Source organism: Chionomys nivalis, chromosome 21 (genome assembly GCF_950005125.1).
Source record: "Chionomys nivalis chromosome 21, mChiNiv1.1, whole genome shotgun sequence".
In the NCBI taxonomy this organism is placed as follows: domain Eukaryota; kingdom Metazoa; phylum Chordata; class Mammalia; order Rodentia; family Cricetidae; genus Chionomys; species Chionomys nivalis.
The window spans coordinates 22395099-22416258 of NC_080106.1; the positions used below are offsets into that span (position 1 = coordinate 22395099).

At 48.0% G+C, this 21160-nt stretch overlaps 1 protein-coding gene across 2 annotated transcripts; it reads left to right on the forward strand.

Annotated features, from left to right (window-relative positions):
- Positions 1 to 522: 522 nt before the first annotated feature.
- Pla2g15 (phospholipase A2 group XV) lies at positions 523 to 20032 on the forward strand. Of its 2 annotated transcripts, none has more exons than XM_057754424.1 (6): positions 523 to 741; positions 6460 to 6616; positions 14433 to 14551; positions 14776 to 14874; positions 15275 to 15499; positions 18239 to 20032. In XM_057754424.1, exons 1-6 carry the CDS (start codon positions 615 to 617, stop codon positions 18748 to 18750), a joined length of 1239 nt encoding a protein of 412 aa, XP_057610407.1. In that variant the 5' UTR covers positions 523 to 614; the 3' UTR covers positions 18751 to 20032. The 2 variants fall into 2 exon arrangements, with proteins under 2 accessions (XP_057610407.1, XP_057610408.1); XM_057754425.1 differs by having other exon boundaries at positions 15400 to 15499; positions 18239 to 18454.
- Positions 20033 to 21160: the final 1128 nt, after the last annotated feature.

A 21160-nucleotide genomic window follows, 5' to 3' on the forward strand; every position in this document is an offset into this window, starting at 1 on the left:
CCTGTATTTCTACCCAGAAGGCTGACAGTCGAAGTTCTCCGGGCATGGGCGGCCGAAAGGAGACGCCTCTGAGGTGCCAGGGTGAAGGCTGTACAAAGGTCCTGGTCAGCTGCTGGTGACCTGAGTTTCAAGAACGAACGAACTACCTAGGACTCACTTCCTCTTTCCTTGCTTTAGGAGAGGTTCCTCAGTCACAGTAGATGATGGAGCTCTTTTGGCTCGATTTGTTTTCGGTCTTTCGAGGTAGGAATCGGGAATGAGGACTACCTGAGTGGACTTCGAGTACCAAGGACAGTGTTGGAGACACCGTGAGGTGGGGGTGTCTGAGGGCAGGACTATAGTTGGGAGCCAGGCGGCGCCCGTCTGCCGATCGATGCGTTCGGCGCGCAGCACAGTCTAGCAGCGAGGCCAGGGGTGGGCAAGGACTCGTGGTGAGCTTGAGTGGGAGGGACGCTCGTGGAGGAGAGTTCCAATTGGTAGTGTCTTGGCAAGAGGCGGGTCCTAATTGGCTGGTGGCTGGGAGCGGTGGGGTTAAGCGCGACGCTGCGGCCCCGGCCTAGGCACGATCCCTAATCACTAAAGCAGCCCCTTGGATCTGCTGCCAGTCTCGCGCCATGAATCGCCACCTCCTCACTTGTCGCGCGACCCAGCTCCGGAGTGGCCTCCTGGTCCCCCTGCTTCTGCTAATGATATTGGTAGACCTGGCTCTCCCGGCCCAACGTCACCCCCCGGTGGTTCTGGGTGAGACTGGTGTGCGGTGGGATGGTGGGTGGATACTGCAGGATTCAGTGCAGCCAGGGTCGGCTGGCCCGACTTCCCCGTGCTTTAAGCACCATACCCAGTGTTTTGGTCTCTTAAACTGGGTCGGGTCAGTTAACCCACCTTCCTCCATACTGGACATGGGTGTGGTCAACCACCCTCTAAAAGATGAGAGCAAAGGGAAAGGCTACTGTCCGATTTCCCACTCCACCCACCTGCATCACCTCCAAACCTTGCCTCACCATGTCCCCATTTCTTAGCTGTAAAGACCGAGGCAGCTCGACCCTACCCCAGAGGGCTTCCAAATAGTCTCAGAATTGGTCTGAGTCTGCTTAGAAGGCATCGGCCTTGTGTTTTGCATGGCATGGGTAGTAAGTAGCAAGTTCTATCTTTGCTGACTACCAACATCATTTCCCTTCGCTTTCAACTTAGGAAATGCGTGACATTGACTTTTGGGGAGAAGGACTAAGGAAGATAGGATGGCTAAGGCAAGGAAAGACAGAGGAAAGGGTTAGGACGATAGCCATGAACAGGTGTTAGGGAGTCAGAGAGCATGCCCTACTCCCTCCCCTAAGACCTGGTTATTCCATGCCGTGTTGAGGCCAGTGACGCTGCCTGGGGATTCACTCTTTGGTCTTAGACTGGCGGCTGAGCAAGAATCAACAGTGTTTCCTTGAGTTAATAGGCCAGGATAAAATCTTTGGGAGTCTTCTGTTTGCCTTGGCTCTCCTCTTGAGCTAGTGTTTCCGTGGCCAGCCACCCAACAGAGACCTGCCGAAGCGTATGTTACTTACTTATTCAGCTGGAGCATGCATTCCTGTGCTCCTTCTCCTGGGACTGTTTGTTTGTTTTGTCTTTTCAAGACAGGGTTTCTCTGGGGTAGCAGCTCTGACTTTTCTGGAACTCACCTTGTAGACCAGGCTGGCCTCAAACTCACAGAGATTCACCTGCCCCTGCCCACCCCCACCCCCCAAGTGCTGGGACTAAAGGTAGGCGTGTAGGCATGTGTCACCACGCCTGACTGCAGGGAATGTCTTAATAGAGATACTGCAGATCATAGAAGGATAGTGTTGACTGGCAAAGTGGTCCTGGGAAGCCTCAATAGGCATTGTAAACTAGGCCTGGCAGCACACACTAATCCCAACACTCAGAGCCGGGTATAGCCTGATCTGCAATGCAAGTTTCGGGACTGCCAGCGCTACACAGTGAAGCCCGTCAACAACAAGAAGTAAGCATTCTAGGTCAGGAAATGACTGGGGGATTCTGGACCTAGGTTCACTCTGAGATTTGCTCACACTTAAACCTGCCTTTCTCAGGCTTCCAGGATGGCTCTCAGGGATGAGGTCTGTGTAGAGTCAGCTTGGGTGAGTGGATGCCAGCGAGGCTGTCCTGGAGTATGCTAGAACTAGGTGTGCTTGGAAGATGGTTCCAGGCTGGTTGGAATGGGATTCGGGGGAAGTAGGAGGCATGCATGGTGTAGAGCTCGTGACTTACGGGGTCATCTGGACTTTACCCTGGTGACCAGTGTAAAGAAGTCACGTGTGAGCCTAAGGAGTTCCGAGAATGAGGGCCTTGGCATTGGGGTGTGTGCATTCTCTGACCACATTCATGTTTGCCACCTTTTTTTGTGGAGGGGAGGGTGAGGCTCACTCTATAGCCCTGTGCTCGTGCTCTCTTTGTAGATCAGGGTGGCCTTGAACTCACAGAGATCTACCTCTAATACCTCTGCCTCTGCCTCCCAGGGTGCTGGTATTAAAGGTGTGCACCACCACGCCTGGACGGATTGGTGCTAACTGCACCCATTAATCCATCCGGTCTTGGTTCTCCTAAATCATAGCAGAGAAGCCTCAGACTCCACCATGATCTGAACATCTGTATCTTCAGCCTGCCCATCTTTTCAAGGATTGGGGCTGCTGCCGGTAACTCAGAGACCGGAGAGAATTGTTCTTGTTCCTTAGGCACAACGTGTGGGTCCTGAGTTAGTGGTAGAGGCAGCAGAAGTCAGAAAATTGATCCCGGGCCAGGGGAATGGGACCTTAGGCAAACCATTTGTATCCCGCTCAGCCTGAGTCTTCTCATCTGTGAAATGCATAAAGAGGGCATGCAGGAAGTGGGCAAAGGGATTGCCACCAGGCATGAAGACCGGGTTTCATCCCCAGATGAAACTAGTTCTGGCAGGTTGTCCTCCGGCCTCCGCACACATGCTGTGGTGTGCTCTCATCTCACCTCCACATAGCGTACACACGGAATAAGTACTCATGATTTTAAAATTTATATGAAGATGACCCTTCGCGGTGTTATGTCAAGTAAGAGCTTTATGTGTGGCTTGCGTGGCTCTTGTCCTTGTTTCAGGCACCAAGTATCTCAGGAAGGGGCCATTGCTATTTTTAGAAGCCACATAGCCTGGCCAGGGCAAGGGACATTTGGCGGCTTCCTCTTTTCACTCATTTCCCCTTTGGTGGATGGAGACAGTGACCAGTTCACATGCCCAGCTCACAAGCATGTCATGTAGAGACTCCGTGCTGGGAATTTCTTGCGTCTGCACCTGTGTCCTGAAGGGAGGGGAAAGCAGGTGTCTCACCTTCCCAGGACACTCAGAAGACAAAGACATGTGTCCAGAGTCACTGGTGAGGAAAGCCGTGTGGCTCTTCGTAGTACCCGTGGGTATTCAAAGAGGTTTTCTCTCTGCAATGTCCGGAGGGTAGCCTATAGCAGGTAGATGCGGCCTGTAATGTTAACAGGAGGAAATAGATTGTGGGGGCTTTAAATAATAGCAGTTCAGGTAGTGTGGACTTGGTGTTGCCAGGGCCCTGGGGTCTGTGTGTACCAAAGAGATTGATAAGAGCGGGACCCAACCATGCTTGGAACTTGGTCACACCCTGGCCTGTGGCTGCACGTTACTGCGGTTCAGTCACCTGCAGCACATCTCTCTCTATCTTCCACGAACTCTACCCTCTGGAACTTCCTGCCTTTAGCAAGGCCTGGGGCCTTGGTGGGCCTGCTGGTACGGTTGTAAACTTTTCTCATGTGTGTTTTTTAAGGTCCCCACCCCCCCCCCCCAGCCTGTAATCCAGTATTTGGGAGGTTAGAGGCAGGGAAATCATGCTTTTGATGTCAGCAAGACCTAGTCGAGAAACAAAAACATGGAAAACTTAAGAGCACGGCTTCTAGGTTTAGTTTTTGGCCCAGCACTTTGTCTTATGTCCATGGCCTATGGGTAGATGAGACCCTGCTTGATTCTTTCTGGCTGGGTTTAAACCTGGAGGGTACATATCTAATACCAGCTGTAGCATTGGCCACAGTTCTGAGATTCTGGGAAACTCCCATGAGCCTTAAAACCCCTCCTCAACAGAGTATGATCTGAGTCCAGTTAACCTTGGAAACCATCTTTTTTTTTATTGGTATTTATTGAGCTCTACATTTTTCTCTGCTCTCCTCTCTGCCTCTCCTCTCTCCCCTTCAGCCCTTCCCCAAGATCCCCATGCTCCCAATTTACTCAGGAGATCTTGTCTTTTTCTACTTTCTACTTCCCATGTAGATTAGATCTATGTAAGTCTCTCTTAGTGTCTGCATTGTTGTCTAAGTTCTCCGGGATTGTGGTTTGTAGGCTGGCTTTCTTTGCTTTATATTTAAAAACCACCTATGAGTGAGTACATGTGATAATTGTCTTTCTGTGTCTGGGTTACCTCACTCAAAATGATGTTTTCTAGCTCCATCCATTTGCCTGCAAAATTCAAGCTGTCATTATTTTTTTCTGCTGTGTAATACTCCATTGTATAAATGTACCACATTTTCCTTATCCATTCTTTGGTCAAGGGACATTTAGGTTGTTTCCAGGTTCTGGCTATGGCAAACAAAGCTGCTATGAACATAGTTGAGCACATGTCCTTGTGGCACAATTGAGCATCCTTTGGATATATACCCAAAAGTGGTATTACTGGGTCTTGAGGAAGGCTGTTTTCTAATTTTCTGAGAAATCGCCACACTGACATCCAAATGGGCTGTACCAGCTTGCATTCCCACCAGCAATGCAGAACTGTTCCCTTTTCCTCACAACCTCTCCAGCATAACTTGTCATCAGTGTTTTTGATCTTGGCCATTCTTACAGGTGTAAGATGGAATCTCAGAGTTGTTTTGATTTGCATTTCTCTGATGACTAAGGATGTTGAACATTTCCTTAAGTGTCTTTCAGCCATTTTAGATTCCTCTGTTGAGAGTTCTCTGTAGGTCTGTACTCCATTTTTTTTTTTTATTGGATTATGTGTTCTTTTGGTGTCCAGTTTCTTGAGTTCTTTGTATATTTTGGAGATCAGACCTCTGTCTGATGTGGGGTTAGTGAAGATCTTTTCCCATTCTGTAGGCTGTCGTTTTGTCTTGTTGACCATGTCCTTTGCTTTACAGAAGCTTTTCAGTTTCAGAAGGTCTCATTTATTAATTGTTTCTCTCAGTGTCTGTGCTGCTGGAGTTCTATTTAGGAAGTGGTTCCCTGTGCCAAAGAGTTCAAGTGTATTTCCCACTTTCTCTTTTATAAGGTTCAGTGTGGCTGGTTTTATGTTGAGGACTTTGATCCATTTGGACTTGAGTTTTGTGCATGGTGATAGATATGGGTCTATTTTCATTCTTCTACATGTTGATATCCAGTTATGCCAGCACCACTTGTTAAATATTCTTTCTATTTTCCATTTGATATTTTTTGCTTCTTTATCAAAGATCAGGTGTTCGAAGTTGTGTGGATTGATATCCGGGTTTTCTATTCAGTTCCCTTGGTCCTCCTGTCTGTTCTTATGCCAATACCAGGCTGTTTTCAGTACTGTAGCTCTGTAGTAGAGTTTGAAGTCAGGGATTGTGATGCCTCCAGAAGTTCTTTTATTGTACAGGATTGTTTTGGTTATCCTGGGTTTTTTGCTTTTCCATATGAAGTTGAGTACTGTTCTTTCGAGGCCTTTGAAGAATTTTGCTGGGATTTTGATGGGCATTGCATTGAATCTGTGGAAACCATCTTTATATGAAGGGGTAATCCAGGCTGAGATCACAGGGGAATCACAGCCTCCCAGGGAAGTGACTGGCTTGAACCCCTTTCTGAATGGCCTACCGGGAAGTTCCAGTGAAGATCTAGGGAGGTCATTTATATTCCACATTATTGGAGAGAGTTCTAGAGGCTCCCCCAAGCATATCAGGCCTCTCTTTAAGCTTCCACAGGGTATGTGGTGGCAGACTTCTTTCCCATGAACTTGGCTTTTGTTTCTGTTTGCTTTGAAATAGGATCTCACTGTGTAGGCCAGACTCACTCACTTGATCCCCCTGCCTCAGCCTCCTAAGTACTGGAATTACAGATACTCACCACCGTTCCTGGCTAGTAGCAGCTTTTCTACATGAAGGTCGTGTCCTGGCTTCTCTGTCAGGCTTCCCTATTTTTGATTTTTCCAAACCTGGAATTGTGCTTCAACTTCCGGAGTGGTATTGCAAAGATTGGGTGCCATGGTATCTGTCCACTCTGGGTGCCATGGTGTCCAGCCTGGATGCCATGATGTCTGTCCAGTCTGGGTGCCATGGTGTCTGTCCACTCTGGGTGCCATGGTGTCCACTCTGGGTGCCATGGTGTCTGTCCCCTCTGGATGACTCTATCGCAGACCGCAGGGTTCTTGGGGGTCTCCAGCCTGGCAGGGCTTGGACCTATGCCTGTTTTGTCTTCTTCTGCAGTGCCTGGTGATCTGGGTAACCAGCTGGAAGCAAAGCTGGACAAGCCAAAGGTCGTGCACTACCTGTGCTCCAAGAAGACGGACAGCTACTTCACGCTCTGGCTGAACCTTGAGCTGCTTCTGCCTGTCATCATTGACTGCTGGATTGACAATATCAGGTGGGGATGGTACGCACCCATGGGGGAACCACTGTGGGGCCTAGAGAGGTCTTCAGAGTCCTCGTCCTTCTCGTTCCTCAGTAGATGGAAAAGTACCCCTCTTTTCTGGGCTCGTTAGCCATTGATCTTCTCTGGTCAGCACCAACTAGCTCCATACGCTCAGGAATAATTTTCTTCTTTTTCCTGCTCTTGGTCTTCCCTTCTCTAGTTTAGCCATCAGGTCCTAGACTCAGGTTTTTTCTGGCTAGTCCCTGTCCACAGACTCAGTGTAGCTCCCCTCCTTCCTCAAATATGTTTGAAAATGAGAAGGACGGCCGGGCGGTGATGGCGCACGCCTTTAATCCCAGCACTTGGGAGGCAGAGGCAAGGCGGATCTCTGTGAGTTCGAGACCAGCCTGGTCTACAAGAGCTAGTTCCAGGACAGGCTCCAAAACCACAGAGAAATCCTGTCTCGAAAAACCAAAAAAAAAAAAAAAAAGAAAAAAGAAAAAAAAAGAAAATGAGAAGGACGGTGTGTATGGTGGTATATCTATAATTGCGGCATTTGGGAGGAAAGCTGAGGCAGGAGAGTTGTCATAATTGAGGCCAGCTAGGTCTACAGAATTCCAGAATGGGTACCAGCCAGGATTAAGTAGCAGAACACTGTCTCAAGACCCCAGACACAGACAGAGACTTTGATTTCCAGATGTGCTAGCATATCAGTGGTTTTCAGACGATGAAGTTAAGGGGGCTACGAAGTAAGCATTTTAGTTGGATGGCAAGTGGTTTTCCTGGTGATTATTTTTGCCAGTTTTTATATATATATCCCCCAAACAGGGTTTCTCTGTGTAGCCTTGACTGTTCTGGAACTCACTCTGTAGACCAAACCAGGCTGGCCTCTAACTCATAGAAGATCCGCCTACCTCTGCCTCCTGAGTGCTGGGATTAAAGGCTTGCACTACTACTGCCCAGCTACAATGTATCTTTTCAAAATTTATTTTTCGATTTATTTATTTGATGTGTATGATTGTTTTGCCTGCATATATATATGCATGCCTGCAGAAGTCAGAGGAAGGCATCAGTCTACTGTACATAAAGTTATAGATGGTTACGAGCTACCACATTAGTGCTGGGAATTGAACCTGGGTCTTAAAGAGAGCCATCTCCCTAGTCCCTTTTTCTTTCTTTAAATTTTCCTCTTTATTTTACGTCTTTGGGTGTTTTGCCTGCCGGTATGTCTGTAAACCTTGTGTGTGTAGTGCCCACAGAAGCCAGAAGAGGGTGTCAGAGCCCCTAGGACTGGATCTACTATACAATGTATTCTTTTGTTCGTTTTTTTTCAAAACAGGGCTTTACTATGTATCTCTGGCTGTCCTGGGACTCACTATGTAGAACAGGGTGGTCTGGAACTCACAGAGATCCACCTGCTTTTCCTCCCAAGTCTGGGACTGAAGGATGCCCCACCACACCTGGACTGCACAATGTATCTTGATCATATCCAACTCCTCCCAAAGACATCCCTTTCCACCTTCATGTGCTCTCCTTTTTATTTTTATTTTTTAAGATTTCTTTCTTTTTATTTTTGTGTGGGGTGTTTTGCCTTCTTGTATGTCTGTGTACCATATGCATGCATTGCCTGAGGAAGCCAGAAGAAGGTATTGAATTCCTTGGAACTGAGTTTTCGATGATTGTTAGCTGCCATGTATGGGTGCTAGGGATTGAACCAGGGTACTCTGCCAAAGCAGCCAGTGGTGGTGGTAGTGCGAGTGGTCTTCTCCTTCCTTTAGATTTATTTATTATTTTATTTTATGTGTATGAATGTTTTGCCTCAGTGCATATTCCTGGTGCCTACTGAGGCCAGTATTGGATCTCCTGGAACTACAGTTACTGATTATTATGATCGGTCACCTGAGTGCTGGGAGTCAAGCCTGGGTCCTCTGGAAGAGCAGCCAAACTGCTGAGCCGTCTCTCCATTTTTTAAAGAAAATTATATTTGGGCTGGAGAGATGGCTCAGCAGTTAAGGGTTATGGCTGCTCTTCCATAAGTCCTGAGCTCAATTCCCAGCAACCACATGGTGACTCACAACCATCTGTAATGAGATCTGGTGCCCTCTTCTGGCCTGCAGCATACACGCAGATAGAATACTGTATACATAATAAATCTTTATTTAAAAAAGTAAATAAATAAACCTTTTTGAAAAGTTACATTTATTCATTTAGGGGTGGGTTTAGGTCAGGGGACAACCTGAGAGCTTTAGCTCTCTCCTTCCCCCGTGTTGGCTCCAGAGATTGAACTCAGGTCCTCAGCCTTGTGAATAAGCAAGCACCCATATCCACTGAGTCACTTGCTGAACCCACCTCTTTTTTTCTTCTTCTTCCTTATTCTTTTTTTTTTTTAAGAGTTTTTCTGTGTGGCCTTGGCTGTCCTGGAACTTGCTCTCCAGCCCCAAACTTGGGCTGCCCTTGACTCAGACCCATATCTTCAAAAAACAAACTCTACATGTGTGTTGTGACATACACCTCCACACAAATGAATACATACATACTTATTATTTTAAAAATCCCCCCCCTTTTTTTTTTTTTTTTTTTTTTTTTTTTTTTTTTTGGTTTTTTGAGACAGGGTTTCTCTGTGGTTTTGGAGCCTGTCCTGGAACTAGCTCTTGTAGACCAGGCTGGTCTCGAACTCACAGAGATTCACCTGTCTGTGCCTCCCAAGTGCTGGGATTAAAGGCGTGCGCCACCACTGCCCGGCAAAATCCCGCCCCCCCCCCTTTTTTTTTGAGACACTGCCAGTTGTGGTGGAGCATACCTTTAAAGGCAGAGGCAGGTGGATCTCTGTGAGTTTGAGGCCAGCCTGGTCTACAGAGCAAGTTCCAAGGTAGCTAGGGCTACATAGAAAGACCCTGTCTCAAAAACCAAAAATGGAAAAAAAAGTTTTTTTTAATATGGGTCTCCATAAATTAACTGGCTGACCTTGAATTTTCAGTCCTTCTTCAGCTTCTGGAATAGCTGGGATTTCAAGGGCAGATTAGTTAGACCTTGTGGCACAAACCTGGGGTTCCAGTGTTTTGGTGGCAGAAGGAGATAACAAAATTCAAGGCTAACCTGCTTTACAGTACAAATTCCTAGGGCTGTATTGTGAGACCCTATCTAAAAACAAACAAAAATAACAGAAAGAAAGAAAGAAAGAAAGAAAGAAAGAAAGAAAGAAAGAAGAAAACTGGGTGGTAGTGGCACACACCTTTAATCCTAACACTTGGGAGGCAGAGGCAGGCAGATCTCTGTGAGTTCGAGGCCAGCCTGGTCTACAAGAGCTAGTTCCAGGACAGGCTCCAAAGCTACAGAGAATGCTTGTCTCAAAAAACAAAAAAACAAACAAACAAAAAAACAAAACAAAGAAAGAAAGAAAGGGAAAATAGTTTATGTGAGGTGGGGGTTGAGGGCTGGACATGTAGCTCTTGCCTAGTGTGTAGAAAGTGGAGGGCTGAAACGAGGCTCTTTCAGAAGACCCGCGTTGCTACTCAGCACCAGTGTTGGATGGCTCACAACTGCCTATAATTTCAGCACCAAGGGATCTGATGCTTTCTGGATTCCATAGACACCTAAACACATGTCATATAAAGTATATTTACATAAACATACAGACATTGAACATAGATTTTAAAAAGGACAGGATTGATCTCTAGCCCCCTCCCCGCCAAAAGATAACGGAGCTGAAAATTTCCCACGGCCTTCTGCTGGTGTAGCCATCTAACATTTATAGCAGATGGTCCTTAGATGCTGTCAGCCCAGGGAAGCCTGTCTGCCTGTAACTCACTGTGTAGACCAGGCCTCTACCTCATGGCCATCTATCCACCTGCCTCTACCCATGGAGTGCCGGGCTTACAGGCGTGCACATCCATGCTGGGTATATTATGATACTTGATGCTAATAATAAGGAACTGAGTTGGTGGTTGATGTGTTTACTAAATTATACTTTCTTTTTTAAAGATAGGATTGTACTGTGTAGGAACTAAAGGCATGTGTTACAACACCTGACTTTACAATTTTTATTTTTATTTTATTTTATCTTATTTGGCGGGAGTGGGGTAGGGGTGAGATAGCATCTCTCTGTGTATCCCTGGCTGTCCTGGAATTTACTTTGTAGACCAAGCTGGCCTTGAGCCTTGAACTCAGAGAGATCCTCCTGCCTCTGTCTCCCAAGTGCTGGAATTACAGGCATGTGCCACCACTGCCCGGCTAGGCCAATTTTTATATACCATATTTTCATTATTTTGGAATGTTCTACTCACAAAATCCCCATTACTTGAGGATTCTTATAACCCATTCAGGTTAAGGAAGGTGGATTTGAGTCTGAGGAAAGTAGAGTCTAGCCTGGGCTAGCAAGACCCTGTCTCAAAGCTAAAACAAAGCACAAAGTTCACTCTATTTACTATGTATTATTCCAGAAGTACTCTCTCCTTCTCTCTCCCTTAATTTAAAGGGGGAAAAAAAGGTTTTGAGCCTATGGTAGTGGTACAAGTCTTTAATCCCAATATTTAGGAGGTAAAAGCAGGTAGAGCTCTGAGTTCAAGGCCAGCATGGTGTACCTGGGAGTTCCAGGCCAGCTAGGGCTCTATAGTAAGGCCCTGTCTTAACAACAACAAAGACTAACAAAACAGCAACACAAAAGGGGTTAGTAAGATGGCCCAGTAAACCAGGCAGTGGTGGCCCACGCCTTTAATACCAGCACTTGGGAGGCAGAGGCAAGCAGATCTCTGTGAGTTCGAGGCCAACCTGGTCTACAAAGTGAGTTCTAGGACAGCCGGAGCTAAACAGTGAAACCCTGTCACGAAAAACAAAAAACTAAAACTTGGCCCAGTAGATTAATTAGATCACTCTCTACTCTTGCAGAGAACCCAAGTTTGAGTCCCAGAACTCATATAGTGGCTCACAACCATCATAACTTCAGTTCCAAGGGATCTGATCCCTCATTTGACTTCTGCAGGCACCAGGCATGAATGTGGTGTACATATGTTCATGTAGACAAAAAAGTCATACTCAGACACATAAATTTATAAAAGGATTGTGAGCCAGGCAGTGGTGGTGCACACCTTTAAAGGATTAATCCCAGCTCTCGGGAGGCAGAGGCAGGTGGATCTCTGTGAGTTCGAGGCCAGCCTGGTCTACAAGAGCTAGTTCCAGGACAGGAACCAAAGCTACAGAGAAACCCTGTCTCAAAAAACAAAAAACAAAACAAAACAAAACAAGGGCTGTGAGACAGGGTTCACGGTGTAGCTCAGGCTGGAAAGTCCCAGGGTAGCCCAGGTGGTCACTGATGAGCCTGGGTCGCCCCCTGAATGCTGGGATCACAGGTGTGTTTTACCAGTCTTGTCTTCTCATGTGTTTGTGTCTCTTGATTGTGGCAAGAGCTCACTTGAATGGATGGCTCGCACTATCTAGTTTTGTAGTAGAAACTCTTTTTTTTTTAATATTTATTTCTTTTTCTTTTTTTTAATTAATTAATTTATTAAAGATTTCTGCCTTCTCCCCGCCACCACCTCCCATTTCCCTCCCCCTCCCCCATCAAGTCCCCCTCCCTCATCATCCCTAAGAGTAATCCGGGTTCCCTGCCCTGTGGGAAGTCCAAGGACCACCCACCTCCATTCAGGTCTAGTAAGGTGAGCATCCAAACTGCCTAGCCTTTGCTGGAGAGGTTGTAGAGTAATGGGTACACTCATCCATTGCTGGTGGGAATGCAAACTTGTGCAACCACTTTGGAAAACAGTGTGGCGGTTTCTCAGGAATTTCGGGATCCACCTACCCCTGGACCCAGCAATACCACTCTTGGGAATATACCCAAGAAATGCCCTATCATACAACAAAAGTATATGCTCAACTATGTTCATAGCAGCATTGTTTGTAATAGCCAGAACCTGGAAACAACCTAGATGCCCTTCAATGGAAGAATGGATGGAGAAAGTATGGAATATATACATATTAGAGTACTACTCAGCAGTAAAAAACAATGACTTCCTGAATTTTAAATATTTATTTATTTATTATGTATACAATATTCTTTCTGCGTGTATGCCTGAAGTCCAGAAGAGGGCACCAGACCTCATTACAGATGGTTGTGAGCCACCATGTGGTTGCTGGGAATTGAACTCAGGACCTTTGGAAGAGCAGGCAATGCTCTTAACTGCTGAGCCATCTCTCCAGCCCCCATAGTAGAACACTCTTGAGGTCTGTGCCATAGTAAAACCACTAAGTGATGAATTTAGTTTAGTCTTGAGGCTCTCCTTGGAACTGGTGTTGTCTTTAAGCCTGTTTTATAGGAGAGAGGGGTGTAACTCAGTGTATCATACAAAAGGCTTTGAATATGATTCCCAGAACCAAACAAAGCAAAACAAAACAAAACAAATGTATTTTTTTATAATTTTTTAAGCTTTATTTATTTATTATGTATACAGTATTCTTCCTACATGTATGCCTGCAGGCCAGAAGAGGGCGCCAGATCTCATTACAAATGGTTGTGAACCACTATGTGGTTGCTGGGAATTGAACTCAGGTCCTCTTGAAGAGCAGGCATCTCTCCAGCCCCAAAACAAATGTATTTTAATAGGTAAGGAAAATCTGAAAGCTCAAATAATTTATAAACTTGACTCCGGGCATTTCATTCAGCTGATAAATCACAGAGATGACTCAAACTCAGAACTGTCTAAGTCCTTCCCAGACAGAAGTCTCTAGATTTATTTTATTTCATGTTTTTGCTTGCATGTATGTAAGTTTCGTGTGCTGAGCGCTGTAAAAGTCAGAGGACATCAGATCCCCTAGAACTGGGAGTTACAGGTGCTTATGTGCTGGAAATTAAACCCGGATCCTCTGCAGGAGCAACCCAACCACGCTTCAGACAGGGTCTCTTGACACGCCTGGCTGTCCTGTAGCTGTAGACCAGGCTGGCCTTGAACTCAGAGATCTGCTTGCCTCCGCCTTCCGAGTGCAGAGGGTTCAAAAGAGTGCACCACCACTGCCCCGCCTGGCCGGCAACAAGTGTCCTTACTAGCTCAGCCAAATCAAAGAACATAGCTGGTGCCCACTATTTGTTTGCGCTGATTAGAACTTCAGTTAAAAGCTTTGCCCTGCTAGCCAGGGCACCCAGTCCCTCCCTGCTGTTCATGCTGCCCTCTCTTTGTTGACTTTCTTTTCAGTGTGCGATTGCAGCTATTTCTGGGCTGTTGATCTGCATTTCTATTTCTGGCCTGGAGACGCGTGGCCTCAGGCACTGCCAGCCAAGGCACAGGTTAAGGCTGCAAAGAGCTTTTTTGTCTTGGTTGCTTCTCTGACCTGTTTAGAGTTTCACCTTACGCACAGCCGCGTTGGCTTTCCACAGCAGTTTCCTGCACTTTGCAGGTTATCTGCTGGAGAGAGTGGCCTCGCACCCTGTCATTTGGATCAGTGTTGGGGTCCTGTCAGCTTTCTGTGATTGCTTTTTTTTTTTTTCAAAATATTTAATTTAAAAAAATTTTTTTTTGGTTTTGTTTTTGAGACAAGGTTTCTCTGTGTAACAGTCCTGGTTGTCCTGGAACTCACTTTTGTAGAGCAGGCTGGCCTCAAACTCACAGAGATCTGCCTGCCTCTGCCTCCTGAGTGCTGCTGGGATTAAAGGTGTGAGCCACCACCGTTCTGCTAAATCTGTGTTTTATAAACCTGCTCTGTTACTTTTTTAAATCTCTTTTCTATCTCCAACTAAACCAGGGAGTGATGCTGGAGTATGGCTGAGGTCACAGGACAGACAGTATTTGAGACATACTAAGCATGGTGACACCTTTGAGTCACTGATATCTTCTCCTGGCAGGCTTGTTTATAACAGAACATCTCGGGCCACCCAGTTTCCGGATGGTGTGGATGTGCGTGTCCCTGGCTTCGGGGAAACATTCTCCTTGGAGTTCTTAGACCCCAGCAAAAGGAATGTGGGTATGTAGCTCTTGCCCAGGGTCTCCAGGGCATGTAGCTGGGGGCTCTGGGCTTTGCTGGGTTTCTAGCATGTGCAAAGTGCTACATTGCTTTGAAGGGGTAGCTGGGAGCTGACTTTGATTAGTGGGCGCTTCAGGGAGACAGATGTCACTGTGCCTGTGGGTGTGGCGTGGGCGGTGAACACCGGTTATACTTTATGTAATGCTCTGCATTTCTGTCTGTAGGTTCCTATTTCTACACTATGGTGGAGAGCTTTGTGGGCTGGGGCTATACACGGGGCGGAGATCTCCGAGGGGCTCCCTATGATTGGCGCCGAGCTCCAAGTAAGAAATCTCCCTTCATCTCCACCCCTGTTCTGTCCCTGAGGGCTTAGGAGACAGGGATAAGAGAGTATTGGCCACTAATTGGCCTTGGGCTCTCCCTACATCTGGGGCTCTGTCGCCCAGTGCAGCGGTGGCAGCCACCAGCTCTGACCAGTCTTGCCTTGTCCTTCCCTGTCACACATCCCAGGACCCTCTGAGGCTCGGTAGGGGTAGAGGATAAGACCGAGGGGAAAATGAGCCTCTTGGTCCTCTCTTCATGAACCTTTAGGGGAACTAGGCTGCTCCTACTTAGGCTCCAACATTCTCTGCACCCCCTAGTCCTGGGTCTGGCCTGTGGATTGCCAATGGTCCAGGTCCCAGGACACTTCCAGCCTGACCCCTGCTTGGCTCTGGCCTGCAGATGAAAACGGGCCCTACTTCTTGGCCCTCCGAGAGATGATCGAGGAGATGTACCAGATGTATGGGGGCCCCGTGGTGCTGGTCGCCCACAGCATGGGCAACATGTACACGCTCTACTTTCTGCAGCGGCAACCACAGGCCTGGAAGGACAAGTATATTCATGCCTTCATTTCACTGGGTGCGCCCTGGGGGGGCGTGGCCAAGACCCTGCGTGTCCTGGCTTCAGGTAAGACCTCCCTGTCCACTCATGCGTGGCTGTTCCCAGAAATGCCTCCTCTTTCTTTTCTGTGGTTTCATGCTATGCCAACATCCTTCATGTCTCCTCCCTGGACTAAAACATCCTTCTTTCTCCAGAGTGGCCTTCCATTTCATTTTTGGAGGCCCAGTGAGATGGCTCAGTGGTTAAAGGAGCTTGCTGTGCAAGCCCAACCACCTGCGTTTGATCTGCAGGACCGGTATAAAGGTATAAGAAGAGAGCCAACTCCACAAATGACATGCATGTCATATACACACAATAGTCAAGTAGAAAGGAAAACAAGAAGTATCTCTTCTCTTTTTTTTTTTTTTTTTTTTGGGGGGGTTTTTGAGACAGGGTTTCTCTGTAGCTTTAGAGCCTATTCTGGAACTAGCTCTTGTAGACGAGGCTGGCCTTGAACTCACAGAGCTCTGCCTGCCTCTGCCTCCTAAGTGCTTGGATTAAAGGTGTGTGCCACCATTGCCCGGCTTTTTTTTTTTTAAATATTTATTTATTATATATACAGTGCTATGCCTGTATGTCTGCCTGCAGGCCATAAGAGGGCACCAGATCTCATTACAGATGGTTGTGAGGCACCATGTGGTTGCTGGGAATTGAACTCAGGACCTCTTAACTGCTGAGCCATCTCTCCAGCCCCAAAACAACCCTCTTGTTTTCTCCAAAGAAAATCTAATGCTGTGGCTGGTAAGGTGGCTCGGCAGGTTGAGGCACTTGTTGCCAAATCTGAGGGCCTGAATTCAGTCCCCAGAACCCACATGATAGGAGGAGAAAACTAACTCCCACGAGCTGTCCACTGACCTCCACATGCATGCTCTAGCGCTAACTCATGAACACACACACACACACACACACACACACACACACCTTAAAAGAAAGCAGTTGTGGGGTGGGGTGGCACACACCTCTAATCCCAGCACTTGGGAGGCAGAGGCAGGCAGGGAGTTCTAGGCCAGTTTGGTCTATAGAGCGAGTTCCAAAACAGCCAGGACCACGCAGAGAAACCCTGTCTTGAACCCCCCACCCCACAAAACAATAACAAGGAAATCTAACAGTCCTCCTGGTTTCCCGTTTCTAGCTGATGGCCCTGTGACCCGTGCTCTGCTGTGACGTGTACAGAGAGTGGCATACCTGTGGGTCACACAGTATTTGCTTGTGTGTACGCACACACAAACATACACAGTGCTGTGTACCTGACTGGCAGAACTTGGTTTGACCCACAGTTCTTTGGGGGCGTCCCTTCTCAAGTCTTTCTTACCCCAGCCCCACTTTCCTCACAGGAGGAAGGCCGACTACCACTTCCTGTTTATGAGTTTTACCTGCCTCTGTGGGCAGGCGCTACTGGGAGGAAGCAGGTGTGGGTCTGGGTCTGCTTGCCTGGCAGCCATGGGGCAGGGCTTCCTGATGTGGGAAGGAGCCACTCTCCTTCCGCCATGACTGAGTTGGTAGCCTTGGGGCCCCCTCACTTGGGGACTGTGAACCAGAACTGTCTCAGGAATCTCTAGACTTTATTCCTGCCGTCACTAGTACTGCCTGACTTGCTTGCTCATCTGAACTTACGATCGGGTCAGGTTCAGAATTTCTCCCAGGAGTGATCCTGGGTTGAGTGGACAGTGAGCTCATGGCTCAGGTGTTTAGATACAGTGAGGAGTCATCAGAGTCGTATGCTCTGCCATTCCTGGGCCTACAGGGAGACATGTGGGTGCCTTCAGAATTTGACAGGCAGACATGGTAAGAATTCAGGCATTGGTCCTCTCAAAGCTTTCCTGTAAAACCCAGTAAATCTTTACCTCAGATGTTAGGAAACTTCTGTCAGCCCTAGAAATCCAGGGGTGGGAGAGAGAGAGAGATCCATGGACTCTTGGGGTTTCCCTTTTCCCAAGGATTCTAGAGGTAGCAGGCAAAGCTGAGATGCTGGGGTCGGCCAAAGAGGGCTTGCTGCCTTCAGATAGTGTTGGATAATGGGTGATGGTAATTCTAGAACAAGTGAATAACTCCTTTCTAAGCTGCCTCAGGCCCTGAAAGTCTCATTGACTAATGGGAAGAGCTGGCCCCAGCTGTTAGCTGACTCCAGCTGTAGCTGACTCCAGATGTTAGCTGACTCCAGCTATGGCTGACTCCAGCAGCAGCTTCCCACCCAACTGCCTTGCTTCTAGCAAGTCTGGCCTCTTGGAAAAGTGCATTGTAGATGGGTGGGATGAAAGCAGGCTGACTGAATGCTGGTCTGGACCTAGGAAAGGCAAGGCAAGTATATAGTTCAGTGACAGAACAAACAGATACACCCTAACCGATCAATTGACTTGGCCGCTTCATCTTAGACGAGATTAGTGCCCGCGGGTGTTGAGGTTTATTTTGGGGTTAAGTTCTATTAAACCTCTCAGGGTCCAGCTAAGATTCACTATAGCAAGCAAAAATCTGACTTCTAAGATTGGAAAGTAAATAAATTAACTCACGTATGTAACAGGGTTCACTTTATAGATGAACAAACAAATAACTTGAGGGGGGGCAAAGTGCCGGCTGAATCTCTGCTGAAGAAATACATAAGGAACGTGTAGATATGGATGTATAATTTCCACAGACAGAAAAAAATAGGAAGAAAAGAAAAAGAAATAAAAGCCAGTGGTGCAGAATGGAGATCATGATGATGGCTAACAGTCTAAGATTCTGGAGTGTTGGTGAACCTGCTGTTCAGATAGTTTGCTCTCCTTCCAGGAGACAACAATCGCATCCCTGTTATTGGGCCACTGAAGATCCGGGAGCAGCAGCGATCCGCTGTCTCCACCAGCTGGCTACTGCCATATAACCACACATGGTCACATGAAAAGGTATTTGTGCACACACCCACAAGTAACTACACACTCCGTGACTATCGCCAGTTCTTCCAGGACATTGGATTTGAAGACGGCTGGCTGATGCGGCAGGACACAGAAGGGCTGGTTGAGACCATGACGCCACCAGGCGTGGAGCTGCACTGCCTCTATGGGACTGGCGTCCCCACACCAGACTCCTTCTACTACGAGAGCTTTCCTGACCGTGACCCAAAGATCTGCTTCGGCGATGGTGACGGCACTGTCAACTTGGAGAATGTCCTGCAGTGCCAGGCCTGGCAGAAGCGCCAAGAGCACAAAGTATCATTGCAGGAGCTGCCAGGAAGTGAACACATCGAGATGTTAGCCAATGCCACTACCCTGGCTTATCTGAAACGGGTGCTTTTCAAGCTTTGATTCCTGTGCCAGGCAGGACTGCTGGATGGCTGGACCATGGAGCTTCTCTTGGCTCTGACCTACAAGCTTGGTAAAGTTCGTGACTATTGTTCAAGTTTCTAGGTCTTAGGCTGTGAGGCATCTGCCTCCGGGGAATGCCGTTTCTCATCCTTCCTATGTATAATGGCAGTGACGAAGGAAGAGATAAGTGTGGATTCAAAGGACGTTTGATGGAAAGAATGCTGCTATTGATGGAGTTGCGACCTCAGACTGGCTCTGTAGCTGCCTTGTTTGGCTCCTTACCCCAGTCCCCACCTCGGGCCATGCAGTCCTCCTAGTTCTCTGGCCTTTCTACTCTCGCCTACTGGGCCCCATCCTTCCTGTGAGCTGAGGTTCCACGGTGACTGTCAGGTGACCTTCCCACACACTGGCTAGGGCTGCTAGCTTCCTTGTGAGCTCACTGGTGGACATCCTGAGTGTGGCTTCCTGGCGGCAGCCCAGCGCCCCTGCAGGCAGGGCAGTTTGTCGTATCCTCCACAGTTCCTCCAGGTCCTGGGCTGTTCAGACTCCACTCCTACCTCTCACCTCTTGCAGCATCCTGGTCCTGGTTCTGGACTGGGCAGCAGAGGACCCCTCAATTCTGGGGGACATGTCCTAGGATTCCTGCTCTCCTTGGTTGTGATGTGGGTCCGGTACTGAAGCTGGCTCTCTAGGTTCTGGGACTGTTGGTTAAGGAGAGAAGGGCCCAGAAAAGGAACTGAAGGGGACAGCTGTGGTCGCTTCGAGTTTCCCTGAGCCACCGTCTTGAGGACTCCACCACCCTATTGCACCCTGCAGTAGGGTCTTACAACCCACTTGGGATGGCACAGGAGTCGAGAGGTGGTAGAGTTCCTGCCCAGTGCTTGCTTCCACCAAGCAACTGAACAAGTCTTGGTTTGCAGGAATTAGTCCAGAGAATTGAAAGGGTCCCCGAGACCTAGAAGCATAGTGTCCCAGCTAGGGGTTTTTTGTTTGTCCCAGGGATGCTGCATGGTCTCTGTGTGACAGCCAGGATGGTGAACCTGGGTCTGTCCAAGGGACAGTGGACCTGACTATGGGTTGAGACTTGGTCAACTTTTAGGTTGGGGTTCCCAAACCACTTTCAGGCTGGACTGCATACACTGCCTTCCCACTACGATTCTGGCACTGGATTCCCCTTGTTAAGCACATTCCTGTCATCTGTCTCTCACCTGAGTGGTGGCGCCCCTGTCTGGGGCCCTGAGCAAGCTGTACCTCGATTTTGGCAATAAAAGTATTCTGGATACTGTAAGGTGCCTTGTTCTGTGCTGTGCATGAGAGGCGGGAGGGGTGGAGCAGAAGGTAGGAAGGTGCTAGAGAGGTGGCCATTTGGGCTGCAAGCTTTGCTGGGTCTCAGCATTCTCCCCGTTACCCTTCTGTCCTCTTCTCTGGGATCCATTTCTCCACTGGGACCAAGAAACAGACCCAGAACTGTATCTTTAGGAGTTGGGCTCCTGTCCTCACCCTTCTGCCTGATCAGCAGTCCCCATATGATGCCCTAAAGCTGAGGGTGGGGATAAGGATGATCCTGCAAATAACCCTGGTTGGACTCCCTAGCCTCTGCCTTCCCTCAGCTTCTGGTCTCAGTGTCGTTTGAACCTAACGTTCATTTTAGGAAGTCGCCGTTTTTAGATTCAGCATCTTCTCTCCCTGCTTTCTGAGTCTGGACAGGAAGTCAAAGTAAGAGATCAGGTTCTGGCCAGCCCAGCTTCACCATAACACCCCTTAGAATTTCGCTTCAGATGGTGGAAACTTGCCAGCCCTGAAAACCCGGGAGGAAGCCATGAAAGTTCATATACTCTTGTGAGTTTTCCTGTTCTCAAGGATCCTAGTAGGAAGGAGAGACTGGGTTAAGACAGGGGGAGTGTCTGAGATAGGGATGTGTCGGGGCTGTGGACCCCCAGACCCTGAATTTTCTGTAAACAACTTGTTTTCCAATGCTTGCAGCTGCTCTGAGCAAAACAACTTGTTTTCCCGTGTTTGCAGCTGCTTTGAGTAGGAGACCCTCAGGAGTTCCTGATGGCAGAGGAGTGGTTTCTGGTGGGTTTGGCTGGGGCGTGGCTATCAGTTAAGGATCTCTATATAAGCTGCCCTGAACACAATAAAGGGGTTATTCCTGGGGAATTCAAGGATGACCCGTGTCTCCGTCTCTCTGTCTGTCTGTGTGTCAATCTCCAGGCCCTTGCCGGAGACTCGCAAACCATCACATAGTACAGGTGCGTACTGTACCGTAGTGCGTAGCAAATACACGAAGATCAGACGTGGTGTACTTTACAGTATGCATGTGGAGGGATTGGGCCCCAGCCTCAACTTGGTATAGAACCTGAGCCCCTGGAGATGGTCAGTTCCAATGATCGTTTCCCAATTGAGTCGG

Coding starts and splice junctions, on each gene's coding strand:
- Pla2g15 (XM_057754424.1), top strand. CDS start 615: ATGAATCGCCACCTCCTCACTTGTCGCGCGACCCAGCTCCGGAGTGGC. Junction 14,552..14,775: donor CCCCAGCAAAAGGAATGTGG/GTATGTAGCTCT, acceptor TTCTGTCTGTAG/GTTCCTATTTCTACACTATG. Junction 14,875..15,274: donor TGATTGGCGCCGAGCTCCAA/GTAAGAAATCTC, acceptor TCTGGCCTGCAG/ATGAAAACGGGCCCTACTTC.